This window comes from Garra rufa, chromosome 1, assembly GCF_049309525.1.
Source record: "Garra rufa chromosome 1, GarRuf1.0, whole genome shotgun sequence".
Lineage (NCBI taxonomy): Eukaryota > Metazoa > Chordata > Actinopteri > Cypriniformes > Cyprinidae > Garra > Garra rufa.
Genome location: NC_133361.1, coordinates 88,453,495 through 88,473,494, shown reverse-complemented (window position 1 = coordinate 88,473,494; position 20,000 = coordinate 88,453,495). Strand labels below are relative to the sequence as shown.

At 38.3% G+C, this 20,000-nt stretch overlaps 1 protein-coding gene across 1 annotated transcript; it reads left to right on the top strand.

The window, feature by feature from the left end:
* Window positions 1-15,981: 15,981 nt before the first annotated feature.
* Window positions 15,982-18,899, top strand: LOC141340218 (uncharacterized). The gene is made up of 2 exons (XM_073845145.1): window positions 15,982-16,167; window positions 17,198-18,899. The coding sequence occupies exons 1-2, from the start codon at window positions 16,083-16,085 to the stop codon at window positions 18,097-18,099; spliced, it is 987 nt and encodes a 328-aa protein (XP_073701246.1). The 5' UTR covers window positions 15,982-16,082; the 3' UTR covers window positions 18,100-18,899.
* The last annotated feature ends 1,101 nt before the right edge of the window (window positions 18,900-20,000 follow it).

The following is a 20,000-nucleotide window of genomic DNA, read 5'->3' as shown; positions in this document are numbered from 1 at the left end:
ATGGCCTCATGCCCTTGCTGTGCAGGAGCAGCTGGAAGTTTGCGGACTTCAGGAAGTGACTCCTTTGCTAAATATAATTGATTGGGCAGTGCTGTACCCTGCAGCAGCATGTCTCTGTCCACACGTTTCTGTCTTCTTAGTAGCCTGCAAGAGAAACATTCTTCATTTAAAGTTAGCAATTTTAATAGATTAAAGCCCATTGTTTTTGCTTAGTATAATTTTTTAAAAAGCATGTTCAGGAAGGTTTTATAAGTACAATCTTAATATAATACTGTAATTGTTTAAATGTATTGCATAAAAGACTCACCACGAAGAGACAGTAGTGGTGTTTATTGGGACCAGAACCAGGTTGGTCTGTCCTAGAACCACTCTGCTGTCCTCTAACAGCTGTTTTAAGTGGCTGTATACCACCACAATAGACTGTGGAATTGGCAGAGTTTTTCCTTTTGTGTCCTTGGGCCTGTTCCGTGCTTGCTGAAACTCTTTTAAAAGCCGTAGGCAAACACATTCACAGACCCTGTGGACTTCAGGGTCCTGAGCCGCCTGCCCATGAGTCATGAACAGTCTATGGAAAAGAAGGATGATATAATCTAGACAGTGTACTAGGTAATAAACTAGTGAAAATCAAAATAGTCAAATTACCTCTCTGCTGCCTGCTGTCCGGGAGCAGAGCCACTCCGCTTTCTGGATGCTCTCCAAGGTCCTGGCAAAGTCTTCTTCTTAACCTTCTGGCTGTATTTTGATGGTACCTTGTCCATGGCATGCAGAGCCATGTACAGCTGGACTATGTCGGCCTCCTCTTGTGATGACAAGGCAGTGATCGTTCGGTTTAGGCCAACCAGGTAGCCTGCTAGGGCTGCCTCCCAGCCCAAGACACCTCTGGAATCACACTCTGTACTCTGAAAATTTAGAAAAAAGACAACCACAGTCTAATACATATATACAGTGTTGGTAAAAAAGGTAGTAATTATTTTGCAGTGTACATGCATATATTTTAACTTTACAAACAGTTGACAATAGGTGTTTTGCAATGCACCAGATACATTCTTAAGTAAAAGTACAGGATAGCAACATTACCTGGCCTGATGTGCTAGAAATTGCAATGTCATCCTCCTCTTCCTCAGTGACATCCTCATCAGGAGATTTGGGTCCAGTGTCACCTAACTGACTGGTCACCTGGGCCTCCACGACAGCTGCTGGAGGGTCAGAGTCATCAGCCCTAAGGTCAGCTGCATGGCACACAGTCGTGTCGATTTCATTTTCATCTTCGGGCTCCTCTGAGGGGACTACAGGCATGTCATTGTGGTGTGCAATCAACTGGTCGCCTCTGTTGGACTGGGCCAACAAGTACTCCACTGCAATGCGCTCCGCTGCAATAATTTTAAACATATTGTTAATGGGGAGAGGACACATACACACATTAACACAGGAGAGAGAGAGAGAGAGAGAGAGAGAGGAATACTCCAATGCTCAGCATAACCCTGAGAGATATCTTACCAGTGGGTTTTCCTGGAGGAGTGAATTCTGGCATCAAAGCCCAACCAAGGACCCGTTGGCTCATGTTGTTCAAATGAGACATTAAGCAGACATCAAATGTCCTGAGGGTTGAGGCCCCCACCACAGATACAGCTTCTCTAGCCCGGCTCATGTTCCACCTCGAGGCCCCCTCCAACATGTACATTTGTGTGTGCATGGCATTGCATCTCCATCCTAAAAAAAATAAAAAAATAAACTCAGGACATAACTATTTAATGACACAGTTATAGAACAGTAACATAGAATAATAATAAGTATAATGAGACAAGTAGCTGGTAGTAAAAAAGCTTAAAAATCTACAGAACATACTGCAATTTAACAATCAGAATTTACCAGGAATAAAGGCACATTGGTGGCGGTGAAAACTTTCCAGTGAGGATGACCCCCTGCCACACCTAAGCACGTTTAGGACTTTTCCACCTTTCTGGAGTGTCCCCGTCTTTGTGTACAACTCTACATGTGGAGGGTCCTGTATACACTCGAGGTGTTTTTGTTGGATTTCCCAGACATGGTGCATGCTGTCAGGGTTAACCAGATGAAGCCCTGTAGTGTCCGTTAGCTCCCACACTGATTCCAGCAGCCCTGAAATCATGGCCCTGATCTCCTCAGCCTTGCGAGTCCGCCGCCTACAGTGCTTTGCCAGTTCACCTGGGCTGATGCTGGCCATGAGCTGTGCCTCAGTTGGAGCCTGTCCTCCATGGCTGCTTTTCCACTCCCCTCTCTTGGCTGCCTTAAGTTCTTTCACATCCTCCTGATCCCATTCAAAGATACAGGAGGAAAGTTTTGAACAAAAGGTACCATAGAGAGGGTGGTGCTCTGTAGTAAGGCCGCAGTTGAATCTTCTCATAAAATGGAAGATATCTAGCCTTACAATAGACTTCCATGGCCGAAAAAGATTTAGCACAGCAGGTGTACCTGTGGAGGATGAAAAAAAAAATAAGTATGCATTTGATGTTTTTTTCAACATACTTTTCATTCATTGTAATTTATTACAATTATATTACATTGATGGTAAAAATAATACTAATTACCCTCACCAATAGGGAGAAAATATTTTTTACACTACTATTAACTTTTGAAAAATATATTGCAATGCACATGTAACAAAATAGTCATTTGAAAATCCCACCTGACTGACTGCAGCAATCCCGATCAACATAGATGACCTTAGGCTCTGGCTCGCCAGCATTCTGGTAGCGTTTCACAACACCCTGGCACAGCTCCTCTAGTCCTGCACCTTCAGCTGTTGTCAGAACACTGTTCAGAACCTGGCCAAGCTCATTCCCAATGTTGGTCATCCATGCAGCCGTGTCCCCAATGCCACCAGCCAACTTTTTGGTGATCTGAATAACAAACCATAAGGAAACAAAGACATTCTGACAGTCTTAATTATATATATATATATATATATATATATATATATATATATATATATATATTTTTTTTTTTTTTTTTTTTTTTTTATGGTGAATTACAATATATAAAACACAAATTCACACTTTTTCATCATTATGATGAAATTATAATTATTCCAATTAATTAACATGAATGGCTGAAAATAAACCTGATGTTCAAACCTTCTTAGTAGAATCCATCTTAAGGATTCGGCCATAGGTGGAGGTAATCACCCCCTTCATCCCATCCAGATGACTGAGGATGTCGTTGGAGTGGACAGTCTCAAACCACTGGGCGAGTGGAAGTGACCTGAAGGGTGCAGGTGCAGAAAAGGCAGGTGCCATCGCAGATTGGACCAGGGAAACCTTTCTCAAATGATGCTCACAGTCAGAGAGGTACTGGATGGTCCGTCGTGCCCACTCCTCACTGTGGACTTCCTCCAATGCTGACTGGAAGTAGGAGGAACTGTTGCCACTGGTCCTTGGCCTGAGGAAGGTCACACATTTCCTGTCCAGGGCTAGCTGAGTGGTCAGCACCGCTGGAAACAGGGTCCTGTGTGCCACATCCAGTTGTGAAAGGATGTCCTGGCTCCATGGGCATACTGGCAACTTGCATGCACTGCAGCGTGGATAGTCCCCACCCACCAGGTAGTAACGGCTATCCATGTCAATCACCTCCCTGACCTTCGGGTATATCCCTGAATGGTGCATCTTCCGACCACACTGTGGGCATTTAAGAGGAATGCCCCATATCCTCATCGGTGCCCACAAGAACATCCTTTGTCGGAAGTACCACCCAGGCTCAGGAGGAGATGGCTTGGGCTGCATCGGTGGATAAAACCAGTTCGCCTGGATGTTCTGCCTCAGCTGCCCTGTGGGCTCATATAGGCACTTAGCAATCCACACCCAGTCTCCTGGCTGGAGGACTCTCTTAAACTGACTGGGAAGAAAGCTCTCCCAATCAGTAACAGCCTGAGGCAGAGATGGTGTGGCCTGCAGTGAGGGTGCTGGACATGAGGTTGGAGTGAGCTGTGGAGATGGAGAGCACCGTGTAGGTGAGGGCTGTAGAGCCTGAGAGTGGCTTGGGGATGAAGTGGGCTGCTGGGATGGAGATGGTCGCGTGGATGGAGTGGGCTGCTGGGATGGAGATGGTCGCGTGGATGGAGTGGGCTGGCTGGGATGGAGATGGTCGCGTGGATGGAGTGGGCTGCTGGGATGGAGATGGTCGCGTGGATGGAGTGGGCTGCTGGGATGGAGATGGTCGCGTGGATGGAGTGGGCTGCTGGGATGGAGATGGTCGCGAGGATGGAGATGGCCACGGGAATGGAGATGGCCGCGGGGATGGAGATGGCCGCGGGGATGGAGATGGCCGCGGGGATGGAGATGGCCGCGGGGATGGAGATGGCCGTGGGGATGGAGATGGTCGCGTGGATGGAGACAATAGTGCTGGCAGTGGAGATGGCAAGTGCTGTGGAGGTGGAACCAGCTGTGGAGATGGTGAAGGGCACAAAGACGGTGTGGGATTTTTTGAAGGGCTGTCACGTGGAGCCAATAGGGCCCCATAATGTTTGGACTCAATGTGTTGGAGGAGTCCAATAGCACCCTGGACCTTGGCCCCACAGCTGTCACAACTCTCTTCAGCATGGTAGTCAGAGAGGTGCTCTGAAAACTTCTCTGCCTCCACAACCACACTACACAGAGAACACTTCACCCCCTGTTCTGCCTGTGATGTCCCTGCCTCCTCTGAGCTGCCGCCTGCCTCTACCTCAGGCCCTGCCTCAATCAAGACCTTATCTGTTGACTGGAAGAAAATGAAGATTAGGAACAAACGAAAGTCATACTATACATGTTAAATAATTTCACCAAATTGTTCTGCAGAACTGTGGTCTCTGAGAATAGATCAGAGGATTGTCCACAAAATAGTCTATTACATGATACAGGGACTAATCTTGCTTTTTAAATATTCTATCATTACCTACCTTGTGGAACCCACAAGTGCACTCTATGTGCCTGCCAAACAGGTCCACCTTATTCCCTCTTTGCAGAGGACAGGCATCAATCCGCTCCAGGACCTCCTTCCATTTTCTGCTTCCAGGCCTTTTGCCTGTACTGAACTGGAAGGTGCCCTGGGCATACCTATAGCAGATGTCAGTCCAATAAGCAGAAGATTTGCCTGTTTTGGTCATATCTGAAAAATAATATGGACCAAATCAATGCAGTTGTGCATTTCTGTTGTGCATTCTCTTCGATTGAGCTACCAACCAGTCACATGAGGACATCAGACAAGATTATATTTTAGAAATATATATATATATATATATATATATTTATTTATTTTATTTTTTTAGAGACAAGACAGAAATACTAAGTGGGATAAACCTTTTTTTTTGCAGCAAAATTATTATTATTATTATTATTATTATTATTATTATTATTATTAATAAAAATAATGTAGGATTAAAAAAACGAATTAAGAACTAATTACTAATTTAGCTTAAGTTAAATGGTTTTATTCAGGTAAAAATATAATTTAATATCACTGAATAACACTAACTTTCTCAGTTCTTTTTCTATTCTATCTATTCTTTTTATGTATTAATATAAAAACAAAAAATAAACCTTGCTGTGTGTACCACTTAAAGGTAACTGAGCCTTTTCACAGCATACACACACACACACACACACACACACACACACACACACACACACACACTGGTTTACATGTTTTAAGGGGACATTCCATAGGCGTAATGGTTTTTATACTGTACCAACCGTATTTTCTATCGCCCTACACCTACCCTACACCTAAACCTAGCCCTAACAGGAGATTGTGCACACTTTTACTTCATCAAAAAACTCATTGTGCATGATTTATAAGCCTGTTTCCTCATGGGGACCTGAGAAATGTCCCCACAAGGTCAAAATCTACTTGTATTCCTATCCTTGTGGGGACATTTTGTCCCCACAACGTGATGAATACCAGGTGCGCGCACACACACACACACACACACACACACACACACTGGTTTACATGTTTTAAGGGGACATTCCATAGGCGTAATGGTTTTTATACTGTACCAACCGTATTTTCTATCGCCCTACACCTACCCTACACCTAAACCTAGCCCTCACAGGAGATTGTGCACACTTTTACTTCATCAAAAAACTCATTGTGCATGATTTAAAAGCCTGTTTCCTCATGGGGACCTGAGAAATGTCCCCAAAAGGTCAAAATCTACTGGTATTCCTATCCTTGTGGGGACATTTAGTCCCCACAACGTGATGAATACCAGGTACACACACACACACACACACACACACACACACATTACTATACAAACATCTATTCGGTCACTTTTGACCAAAACATTTTCGGTTTAGAATTTTTCAAAAAATCACAGCTTCATCAGAACAGTAACAAATTCATTGACTTTTATGGCATTTGGAATGTGAACACACGTAAAAAAATGAGGGCACGATTCCAAAAAAAACAAAAAACAAAACAACCACAGGAAATGAATGGGAAATCGACAAAAATACAAAAATGTACAGAATTTTTCTGTCTCTTTCTCACACATCCACACACACTCACAAATGAACTGAAACACAGCAAATTGAGAAGATGTAAAATAAAAAATATATGTATAAAAAAATTACATATCCAGAGTGCAAAAGACACGCACTCTCTTGCATATACAAAAAATTAACACTTCAAATCATATTTATAACAAAAAACTATCCCAAACTGCATAAGAAATTATCTTTGAGATTGATTAAATGTATGTTCAACTATTCCACCTAATAAAAATGCTGAATCAATTGTCTAAAAACAACTAGGCAATTCACAAGCTGCTTTGTAGAGAACTATACAGCCATCAAGTTACACCTGCCATTACAGATGTTTTTCTCGTTTTTTACCAACAGATGGCGCTAATCTGCCTTCAAAATTTAGTGTTGAATGGCTGAGTCTCTATTTCAACCTGAAATACTGCATTCATTAAAAAAAAATAAAAATAAAAATTTGTATTATTCTCAATGGCAAAAAAATGGATATTAATTACAGCATAAATATTCATCATTACCACAAAACCCTCTCAAAATGCAAAAGAAAAAATATTATTAAACAAAAATGAATTCGATTGGTTTTACTGAAAAAATTACAGGATGCGTTACAGGTGTCTGGTCACTTCTGACCGCAAAGAGCACACGTGTGCCTGCAAAACGAAGAGCACCAGAGGGTTAACTGGAACATCTGATTGCATCAAACCCATAGCCAATGAATTGACAGGGAAGCATTCGCTTTTATTAAAATTTATTTTATGGGGGGATGCAAGATGGCGCCTTGAGTTAACACGCGTTTTTACGAGCTGCGCAGTAGTCTCGGCTATTCATACCAATTTCTATTTCATTTAAACAGAGGAGTAACGCAATTACAAGCACTATATTGACAGAATGAGTTTAAATAACTATTTTAACAAATCATCCGGAGTTGCACTGAGGAGTGCGAAAAAAACGGCTTCGAGAAACACGCCTAGCCCGACAGCCACGGCCGTGGGTAGCATGCCAGCTACAGCCTCGCTAACTCATGAGGGAGAGGTCGAAAAGGTGAGCACTGACGTGCCTCCTGATCCGGACCCCAACCTTATACAAGCTATGAAGAGCATGACGGACAATATAGTTGCAGTGATTGATGCTAAGATCTCTACGGTTCTTGAGGCAATAGACAACCAGTCGTCTAAAATCCAAAGTATTGTTCAGCGGGTCCAAGAAGCAGAGAATAGAATCGATGTGACTGAAACTACATGCACGGCCAACGAAACCAAGATTCAACATTTGGAAAAACGAGTAGGAGATCTGACCGAGCAGGTGGACGACTTGGAAAATCGCGGAAGGAGATGTAATGTGCGCATTATCGGTTTACCGGAGGATACAGAAGGATCGAACCCTGTCAGCTGGAAAGAGCCCACCGCTCCCTCGCTCCAAAGCCGGCTCAGGGCGGTCGCCCTCGTCCTGTCATTGTTCGATTTCATAACTTCCAGGACAAACAAAGAGTGATGACAGCCGCCACGAAGCTCTTCACGCTCAACAGTAAGCAAACATCGTCATCGCGGGATGCAGACGCCCCGAAAATCTCTTTTTTTAATGATTATTCTGCGGCGGTGGTGCAAAAGAGAAGAGCGTTCAACGAGGTCAAAACTCGTCTTCGAGAGCTGCAGATGGAATATGCGTTGCTCTATCCGGCCACACTAAGTGTCAAAGTTGGCCGTGCGCGCAAGAAGTTTGTTTCTCCGGAGGAGGTGATTTCTTTCCTTGATTCCCGACAAGTGCCGGAGTAAATTGTGATGTTATTTCCTCAGTGGATACAACTTTTGAACTTTATTTTTTACGTCATATTTTACATCAAGAAGAGACTGGCTGCGCAGTTCTGTAGATGACAGATTTGGGTGCGCTGACTTTTGGTGAAAACGAAGATGTGGGTTTGAGGAGTTTGTATTTCTCTTCACAATAAGGTCTGTGTGGAAGCCCTTGGGAGATGGATGTAAGGGTGATTTCCCCTGTTCTTTGTGTTCTGCTATTTGTTTTTTATTTGTATTATACTTTGGGTAAATGTTTTAGGCTTTTGTTTAAGTTGGTATGTTTGAGGTCACAGTATTACTTAAAGATGTTCAGGTACAACTGTTTCATGACTGAGGTTTATGGCAATGGATAGCACACTTCGTATATGTACTTGGAACGTTAGGGGAATTCATAATCCTATAAAGAGGAAGAAAATCCTGACTTACATTAGAAAAGAGAAAATTGACATAGCTCTGTTACAGGAAACACACTTAGACAAACAGGAGCATTTGAAGTTAAAGCAGGGGGGGTATAATCAAGTATATTCCTTATCCTTTTCGTCAAATAGTAGAGGAGTAGCAGTACTGATCAGAAAAGATATACCGCTGAATGTTGTTAAATTCACAGAAGATGACAGAGGCCGTTTTGTCATTATATATGGGACTTTATATGGCAAGTCTATTACCTTGTTTAATGTATATTATCCTCCAGGGCACCCCTCTAATTTCCTTATTAAGGCTTTTGCTGACTTTTTTTATTTGAGATCGGATTATATGATTGCTACTGGTGACTTTAACTGTATATTAAATCCTCTTATTGATCGATTTCCCCATAAAGTAATGGCACCATCTAACATAGCTAAACAAATTAAGGGCATTTGTAAAGACTTAGAATTTATAGATGTTTGGAGAGCGCTTCACCCATCTGGTAAAGAATACAGTTTTTTTTCCCCACCACATCAGTGTTATACGAGAATTGATTATTTTTTCCTTCCCAAGAGTTTAATGCATTTAGTTTTATCATGTTGTATTAACAATATTGTAATCTCAGATCACGCGATGGTCGTTCTCGATGTAAAGGTATCAAATAGAGATAACTTTCGGCAATGGAGATTAAACACCAATATACTCAAAGATCAGACATTTTATCCCTTCTTCTCTAGGGAATTCACATCTTTCTATGCTATTAATGCTAAATCCACGCAAGACCCTTCTCTCTTATGGGAGACTAGTAAAGCTTACATAAGAGGGTTAATTTTGTCCTTTTCTGTTTCTAAGAAACGTAAAAAAAACAAGACCCAAAGATTATTAGAGAAGGATTTGAAGAGTATAGAGGAAAAATATATTGAGACGTTACTCAAAGAAATATCAGCACTGAGAAGCGCAATAGATTCACTGCTTACCCAAGATGCAGAATACAAACTGAGGTTTGTGAAACAGAAATTTTATGAGCATGGAGATAAACCAGGTAAATTTCTGGCTTACCTCACTAAGAAGAAAAATGACTCACGCTCAATTCTATCAATACTAGACACAAATGACAAACTACATTATGATAGCAAATCAATCAACAACACATTTCGAGATTACTATAAGAGCCTATATAATACTGAAGTGTCTAGTAGCAGTACTACACTATTAGAAGTTTTTTTTTTCCAAAATTAGTTTACCAATTATCTCATCAGATCAGAAAACAAAGTTAAATGCTCCTATTTCTAAAGAGGAGTTAATTTGAGGCAATTTCACAAATGCAGAATGGAAAAGTGCCAGGTCCAGATGGGATAGGTTGTGAATTCTATAAAGAATGGCAAACTTTGTTACTTGAACCTATGCTTAATATGTTTGATCATTCATATAGATATGGGCAGCTCCCTGAATCTCTAAGAGAAGCTAATATTTCCCTTATACTAAAAAAAGGTAAACCTCCCGAAGCCTGCTCCTCATATAGACCTATATCTCTATTAAATGCAGATAGGAAGGTGTTAGCCAAAATCTTAGCTTCTCGTTTGGAGAACGTAATAACAGATGTTATTAAAGATGATCAAGTAGGTTTTATAAAAGGCCGCTCTTCATGCAATAACATGAGACGTCTCCTTAATGTTATACAAGTCTATAAACAGCGTAAGATTGATGGGCTAATACTTTCTCTCGATGCAGAGAAAGCATTTGACCGTATTGAATGGTCATATTTATTTTTTGTTTTGGAGAAATTTAATTTTGGTGATGCTTTCATTAGATGGGTTAGAGCAGAGGTCTCAAACTCAATTCCTGGAGGGCCGCAGCTCTGCATAGTTTAGCTCCAACCAACTCCAGCTCACACCTGCTTGGAAGTTTCTAGTAATCCTGAACACCTTGATTAGCTGGATCAGGTGTGTTTGATTAGGGTTGGAGCTAAACTGTGCAGAGCTGTGGCCCTCCAGGAATTGAGTTTGAGACCAGTGGGTTAGAGTATTATATGATGAGCCTAAAGCTTTTGTTCTTACAAATGGTTTCAGATCAGCAAGTTTTTCATTATATAGAGGAACTAGACAAGGGTGCCCACTTTCACCCCTGCTTTTTGCGCTGGCTATTGAGCCCCTAGCTGAAGCAATCAGAACTGAGCCCTTAATTGAAGGCTTGCAGACTAAAGGAAGGCACCATAAGTTAGCACTTTATGCAGATGATGTGGTCATTTTCCTTTCAAAACCTGACTCTTCAGTACCATCTCTTCTCAATATCATTAATACGTTCAGCACGTTTTCAGGATACAAAATTAATCTTAGTAAGTCAGAGGCTATGCCTGTTGGTACCATGAAGGCAATGCCAAATATTAGTCCCTCATTTCCATTTAGGTGGTCTCCTGGAGGATTTATGTATTTGGGTATTTTCGTTAGCCCTATGTGTAAAAATTTATTCAAAGATAATTTCTCCCCATTGTTTAGTAAAATTAGAGAGGATTTAAACTGATGGCACACACTACCTATTCCGTGGTTGGGTAGAGTGGCTCTAATAAAAATGACTGTCCTTCCCAAGCTTTTGTACCCAATTCAAATGATACCTATTCTGTTTTCTAAAAAAGTTTTAAAAGATGTAAATGGCTGGCTTTCCTCTTTTATTTGGAGCAAGCGCAGACCAAGATTAAAGTTTTCTGCACTGCAATTACCAGGTTCAATCGGAGGAATGGACTTACCAAATATAAAGCTATATCAATGGTCTGCACATTTAAGATATATTTCTGACTGGGTTGATCTCGATAATTCTTCTACCTGGTTGGACCTTGAGCAATCACTGTCAAAAATTCCCCTAAAAGATCTACTGTTTTTTAAAAAAACTAAATTTTTATTGGAGAACTGTGAAAACCCTGTAACTGTAATTGCACTTAAGGCATGGAAGGCCATTAATCGTTTTGAGGGAAGAATGAAAATAACTTCTGCCCTCACGCCAATTGTGAATAATCCCAACTTCCCTCCAGGCAGATCTGACGGGAGGTTTAGATTTTGGGAAAACCAAGGTATTTCTCGGCTTCAGGACGTGTTTGGTGAAGAAGGCCTAATGTCTTTTGAGGATTTGAGACAAAAATATCAATTATCACAACAGGACTTCTTTCGTTTTTTACAAATTAGGAGTTACATTTTGAAGGATACCTTGTTGTGTACTAATAGAAGTCTGTCTCCTACAGAAAAGTGTATTTTTCAAATACCCGGAAAGAAGTCTGTGAGTTTGTTATATAAGGTACTTAGTGGTACATTTGAGAAACAAGTGGTTTTGAATACTAGATCTGCTTGGGAAAGGGAACTTTCAGTCTCTATAAGTGAGGAAGAATGGGATGATATCTGGAAATATGCCAAATCTATCTCAGTATGTAACCGCGCCAAAGCAATACAATTCAAAATTGTGCACAGGTTGCATATCTCGCCAAACCGTAGACATACATTTAACAATGCCCTTTCACCTCTATGCCTTAAGTGCAAAACACAAATTGGCACTCTCACTCATTGTCTCTGGCCATGTAATCAGTTACAAATATACTGGGCCAAGATTGTTTCTGAAATGTGCATTTTTTTTGACAAGGAGTTGGCTATGGATCCTGTATTTTTGATCCTTGGTCTACCGGATCAATCTTTGATTTTATCCAATGAAAAGAGACTTTACAATCTTCTTACGTTTGCAGCCAGGAAAAATATATTATTGAGATGGATAAGCGATAAGACTCCGACTATTTCGGGATGGCACAAGATTTTAATGGAACTAATCCCGCTGGAATATTTAACATGCTTAGTTAATGGCCGACCAGGTCAGTTCTATAATGTTTGGAAGCCTTATATTAGCAATTTAGAGACTGATTTGTCAACTATTCTGTGGAAAGGTTTTCCTCTCCAGGTACCTCAAGTGAGTGCATAGGATTTTGAATTGGTATTGTGCTACCATTATGCTTTACCTATTTTATTTTTATTATTTTATTTTTATTTATCCATTTACTCTTTTTATTAATTTATGTATTCTGAATATCTTAAAAAATGTTTTTCCTTTTTTGTGACCTGTTATGTATATTTTTGTTTTGTGTTTTGTTAAAGTTGAAAAATGTTCAATAAAGATATTTGACAAAAAAAAAAATATTTATTTTATAGCCAGAGAATAAGCCAAATTTTTCTAATTTGGATACGATTTTTGGGAATCTTGGAATATGGCCAGAAATATATTATAATAAATCATCTGCGTATAATGACAATTTAATTTCAATACCTCATCGCACCACACCATGAAGCAAAGGGGAGGACCTCAAAACTATTGACAAAGGCTCTATGATCAAGGCAAAAAACAAAGGGGAAAGTGGGCACCCCTGTTGTGTGCCCTGTCCCAATCGAAAATAACTGGACCTAATATTATTGGTATGCACACTTGCCTGAGGAGAATCATATAAAAGATGTATCCATTTAATGAAATTGTCCCTAATCCCAAATTTTTTAAGCACTGCAAACATGTACCCCCACTCCACACGATCAAATGCCTTTTCACCATCAATGAAATCACAACCTCAGGTGTTTTTGAGGAGTATTTAGAATAAATTGCGTTTAATAGTGTAGGAACATTAAAAAATAATTGTCTACCTTTAATAAAAAACAGTTTGTTCCTCCGATATAATTTTTGGAAGTATGTTTTCAAGGCGAGAAGCTAATACTTTGGCCAGTATCTTGGCATCTACATTTTGCAATGAAAGAGGCCTACAGGAACTGCATAACTTAGGATTCTTATCTTTTTTTTTAAAGGAGAATTATGAATGCTTGTGTAAGTGTCTCTGGTAGGGAACCACGCTCTAAGGACTCCATGTACACTGATAAAAATTTAGGGGGGTCAATTTACTCTGAAATTTCTTAAATTCGACTGGAAGCCTTATTGCAGCGCATAGTTTTAATTGCCTCAATAATTAATTTAATGTCTAAAGGGGCATCAAGAATTGTGGCATCAACTGAATCAACTGTTGTGACTTTTAAATTATGTAAAAAAAGAAGACATAACATGTGGATCAGATGGAGCTTCAGATGTATACAGAGTAGCATAAAAAGATTTGAAAATGGAACTAGATAAAAAGTGTGTTAGACAAACTTTAAGTTGACTTGAGAAAGCCTAGCCAGTAAGTTTTAAGTAGTTTTAAAAGCTTTTAGTTTAAAGAAAGTTTAAAGGTTTTCAGTTTGAAATAGTTTTAGTTTGATTGATAAAGTTTGAAGATAGATAGGCTAGATAGATATAAATAGTTTGAAAATAGATAGATTTATAGATATAAATAGTTAGAAGATATAAATAGTTTGAATGTGAATAGATAGATATAAGACATTCAAACTATTTTTATCTATCTTTCTATCTTCCTATTTCTAACTTATCTATTTTTCTTTCTAACTAATCTTTTCTTTCAAACCTTTTTTTCTTTCTAACTAATCTATCTTTATTTCTTTCTAACTAATCTTTTTGTTTCTAATCTTTCTTTCTTTCTAACTAATCTGTTTCTTTCCTTCTTTCTTTTTCTAATTAAACTGTTTCTTTTTCCTAATTCTTTCTAATTTATTTCTAACTAAACTATCCATCCAACCGTCTGTCTTTCTAATATTAACACCAATAACAAAAAACTTTTCTAAATTCCAACTTTGAACTGTAATTTAAACAGTAATAACAAAGGGTTTGTTTATATGAGCACATTTTAAAATCTTCATCATAACATTTATTTATTGCAACAACTAGTAAAAGTAGGACATTTATATTTTGAGAACAGCTAATCTGGCCCTGGATATGCGTTGTACAGTAACCATGTGAAGATAATGAGTAAATTAAATTGCTATTATGAGACACAATTTGCCCTGCTCTTTCCAAAATGGACAAAAATTCAAGACATGTGGGTAAAAAAATTTAAATCCCCCCTACAGAATCAAAATAAATACTTTACGACTGTCACTATCTCAAAGTGAAATGTGAAAATAAATTAAGTGTTCTGGCATACATTGAGCATTAGGCGACAACCAATCACACACGGCAGCGACACATCAAATACTGCAGCAGGTAAGATTTTATTTATAATCGTTTTGTTTTTCATCTTACTAAAATAACAATGTCTTGATTTTCTGATGCTTATAAGGCACCTAATTCATAAACGGTTGTTGACTTACCAGGCATACAATGAATTCACTCTGATGTTCTGTAAAAACATTTTTTTAAACTTTTATTTAATTGATAAAATGATAATTTCTGATCTGAGATGAAGTCTGAGAACACTGATATGAAATGTAATACATATTTTTCAGGCAGAGATATTACTCAAGTGATAGATAACTGTTATAATCTCATTTTAGCACAGGCTATTATACTTAATACTTTATATAATAATAAAATCCTTAATATAATATAATCCTTTGCAGTCATAGATCACATGAATACATTGTCATAAGTATCCAATTTCAGTTAATAATCGTTCAATCTATCTGCAAACACAAATTTAATTGTGATTTTAAAAAACATCTCTTGAAATATCAATATTCTTTTTTTTTCAGTCCTGTAATTTGAATATCGAAATACTGGACTTGTTGAGAATATCACTCTTGTTGAGAATATCACAAATGTCATAATGTACTAGATATAAAATTACATAATTAGCTTTGGACTTTTGACAGATCTGCAGTTTGTCCCTTCAATTCATCCTACATACTAGGTACAGCTTTACAGTATTATACTTGTTTTATAATATAAAACTTATATTGATTTCAGCGATCAAGACTTTTATTTTGTTCTGGAGATGTGACGTCATAAGGCTGCGGCGCGCGCTCCTGCATTTGGGATTCAAAAGGAGAAAGGTGTGTGCTTTTAACAACTGAAAGTGTTTGAATCAAGCCAAATCGTTTAGAGAATTGCATATAAAACTGTGAAATGATTTGTTAGCCAATACAACACTGTTATGCTTTATTTCGTGACACTTTAGTGTAGTCCCTATATAGTGAGTATTTTTTTCTTAACGAATTCGGTCACCGTCAGTAGTGTTGATAGAAACGGATCTTTTGGAAATTCCGAGTCAACTGAATCAATCGATTCACAAATGATTCACTGATTTGAATCGCCGCTCACTGACGACATCTGCTGCTCAAAACACTGGAAATACAACAATAACAACAAACACTTGAAACGACAACGACTACAAACAGCAAATGTTTTCATGAAAGTGGAATCTGTTAAATGACTGCTAGGGAGCTAATTGAGACACACCCAGAGTTTTAGTGTACATTTATTTTTCTTTCTTCCAAACACAGAAAAACTCCTGCTGAATCAACTGAGATCAACGTGAAACACTATTATAAAGATGGCATTTATTAAAGAGGAGAGTGAAGACATGAGGATTGAAGAAACATTCAGAGTCAAGAATGAAGATACTGAGGAACAAATAGGTTGGTTTTCATTCTCAAAGCTGAACTCATTCATTTGAACCTTATTAAAATGTACAGCTCTACAGAAAAAAAAAAAATTTTTGTGTAACATTAAACACAGTATAGTTTGATTAGAAAACAATGAAGCGGTATCTGACAGTTACTTTATTTAGCTTGAAGCAAACAATGATACTTCAGTTTTTAACTTGAAATTTGTTTTAAGTGATTTTTTCTGCTATCATCAAAAGTGTGATACTGAAATGTAAATAGCAGTGAATGTTCATTAAAACAAGCAATAAATAATCATATTTCAGAAACACCAGCTTGTAGCTTGAAGATGCAGGACAGTCACCCAGTAGTGCATTACAATAGTCCAGTCTAGACGTCATGAATGCATCAAATAACTGTTCTGCATCAGGAACTGGTAACATGTTCTGTAATAGTTTACCGTAATAGTTACTCATCTTGTATTTTAAATATGAAATGATGTTACATGAACTTTGTTACTCTCCAACTCTGGAAACCGAAACTCACTCATCATTACCTCTCTGGGTTTAATTAGAAAATATTTCTTACTTAAATGCTGCTTTTAAATGATCTAGTGTGAAGATAAACATGGCAGATGATGTGTTTTTTAAAGGAGGTAGTCATTTGTTTTTCATAATTATATGGTAGTTGTGATAAAAGCACAACAATATGTTGCAAATAATTGTTTTTAATTATGGCTATAATTAATGGCTAAAATTGGAAGGAAATGTATTTAACAGAGACAGATCAGTAGCAGTATTTGTATCAATGAGAATGAGTCTTCATTAACAATAGGCTTCTTGGTAAAAAAGATGACAATAAGCCACATATTTTATATGTACAATCTTTATGTTGTTTTACATTCCATTTACATTGTTTAATTTGGAGATTTAATGTGAAATCGTTTTATTGTCAAATAGTTAGTTTTTTTAATTAATTGACAGCACTAGTCTAAGTGTTTTGATGTCTGTTGCTTTGTGCCATTAAACTGCTGTTAACTTACATTTTTCTTATTTCACCTCAGACCTGATGGTACTGAAAGAGGAGAGTCAAGAACTCAACGAAACAGAAGAGAAAGATCAAAATGAGAAACATTATTTCAAAACTGAACAAAAATCAATTAATTGCTCACAGAATAAAAAAACTTCCTCACCAGAAATAAATAAAAAAATACCAAGTACAAACCTTAATTCTAACATGAGAATTCAGACTGGAGAGAGACCTTACAGCTGCCAACAGTGTGGGAAGAGTTTCTCACGAAATGGAGATCTTAAGACTCACATGAAAATTCACATTGAAAAGAAGCCGTTCATATGTCCTCAGTGTGGAAAGAGTTTTACACACAAAACCAACTTTACTGTCCACATGAGAGTTCACACTGGAGAGAGACCTTACAGCTGCCAACAGTGTGGGAAGAGTTTCTCACGAAAAGGAGTTCTTAAGACTCACATGATAATTCACACCGAAAAGAAGCCGTTCATATGTCCTCAGTGTGGAAAGAGTTTTACACAGAAAAAAACCCTTAATGCCCACATGCGAATTCACACTGGAGAGAAACCTTTCATCTGCAAACTGTGTGGGAAGAGTTTTACGCAGGAAAAAAACCTTTCTGCCCACAGGAAAATTCACACCGGAGAGAAGCCTTTTGCCTGCCCTCAGTGTGGAAAGAGTGTTGCGCAGAAAAAAAACCTTATTATCCACATGAAAATTCACACTGGAGAGAAGCCTTTCATCTGCGAACAGTGTGGAAAGAGTTTCACGTATAAAGGAAACCTTAAGGTTCACATGACAGTTCACACTGGAGAGAAACCGTACAAGTGTCTTCAGTGTGAGAAGAGTTTCACTTATCAAAGCAACCTGATACGTCATTTGCAAACTCATTCTGGGAAGAAACTGCCGTTTTCTTCAGTGCAAGAAGAGGTTTAGAAAAAACAATTTCTACCATCATATACACCAGTGATTCTCAACTCCAATCCTCGAGGCCCACTGCTCTGCACATTTTGTGTGTCTCCTTCATTTAACACACCTGATTCAGATCATCAGCTCATTAGGACAAAGATCCATGAACTGAACTGAGTGTGTCAGATTCAGAAACATACAAAATGTGCAGAGCAGTGGGCCTTGAGGACTGGAGTTGAGAACCACTGATGTAAACATTCATTTTTTAAGACATTCAATTGCAGTCAAAGTACTAATACATTGTTTTCCATCACACTTACAGATACAAGTGAACAATCGTGCAAATATAAGACTGTCTGTTTTCTTTGTTCAAGATTGAATTGAAAAAAATAAGCTTTTATGGACTTTTTCAGGAGAAGCATGGAAATATTATTCTAGTTTTGCGCTGGGGTCCGTTCTTCGTACCTCGCTAACTAAGTTAGCTGGATTTGATTGTTGACGATTTTGCGTGATCTTGGATCGTTCGGTTCTTCGACGCTCATCCGGGACTTGCTGTCATAGCAACAGATCCGTAAGCGTAAACCTGCTCTGGAGCAGGCTTACTTTATGTAAACAGGATTAGATCGCGGCCACTCAGTTATGTCCGCTTCATTTATACGAAAGCAACAGCGATATTTGCCCAATTAATTTGTACTAATATATTACAAGTCAAAGATGACCGCAAATATATGTGATGCAGGGTAATTTATATTAAAAAAATGCAGTCTGTCGTTTGAAAAGTGCAAATGTCACTTAAACATAGTTTGTGTAGTTTGTGTAACACTGCTTTTCCATAAATAAATATTATCAGTGTAACTAAAGATAATGCAGTATTTGATTCTCTTATTGATTTCATACAGATACATACAGGTCATTTTCTAAAAAATGGAAATGTACTATTAATCATTCTATTTAATTTGATTATTTCACATTTAATCTATATTTTAGAGTAGTAATAGTAAATTACTTTGTGGAATCAAGATGAAAGACCACGGCTATAAAAGCGAAGGTGGATTTACCTAGAAGCTTTTGTTTCTTTAGCTCAGTATACTCTATTTTTTGCTGGAGACTTCTCTTATAGAGCAAATGGATGTCACCCTGTTTCATTTGTAGAGACAACATTTAAATGGTCAATACATGTCATAAAGGAAGTAAAATTAATTACAAGACTGTCCACGTCTGTATCAGGCCTCTCTGCCTGCAACTCACACTGCAGTCAGAAATAGAAGTACACAAGTAGATACAAATTCAGGCCAAATTATGCATGCACTTACAGGTACTTCCTCTAAACCACAGTCATCTGACAGGGTTGCTTCACTGTCCTGTGCAATGGAAACAAAATGGTGTTACAAAGGGATGTGGTACTGCCCACACACACACTTTTTTTTTTTAATTATTTATACCAATAGGCAGTATTGAACTTCAGAGTAAGCAAATTTTATATATATATATATATATATATATATATATATATATATATATATATATATATATATATATATATATATATAATAATCCCAATTTACTGTGCATACTTCAGTCACACAGTGGGAACAGTTAAAAGTCATGGAGTGTTATGCAAAACTACACACACACACACACACACACACACACAAAAAATGTTAAAGTACAAAAGCATTTTAATTAAGGCAACAGCCAAATATTTTACATTGTACAAATAGAATTATAAGCTCATTTACCAGTTATGAAGGTGCTGCTGGTCTAAGGAAGAGCTGCCCCCAGGGATGCCCTCAACAATGGGGTCTAGTGGCATTCAACCCTAGGGCCAGCTACTCTTCGGGGTGTGAGGGGGTGCAGGACCACCAATCTTTTTTGCTCTGCCCCTTTTCTTGGTTGCTGTTATAAACAAACAGATTTTTTCAGAGTCT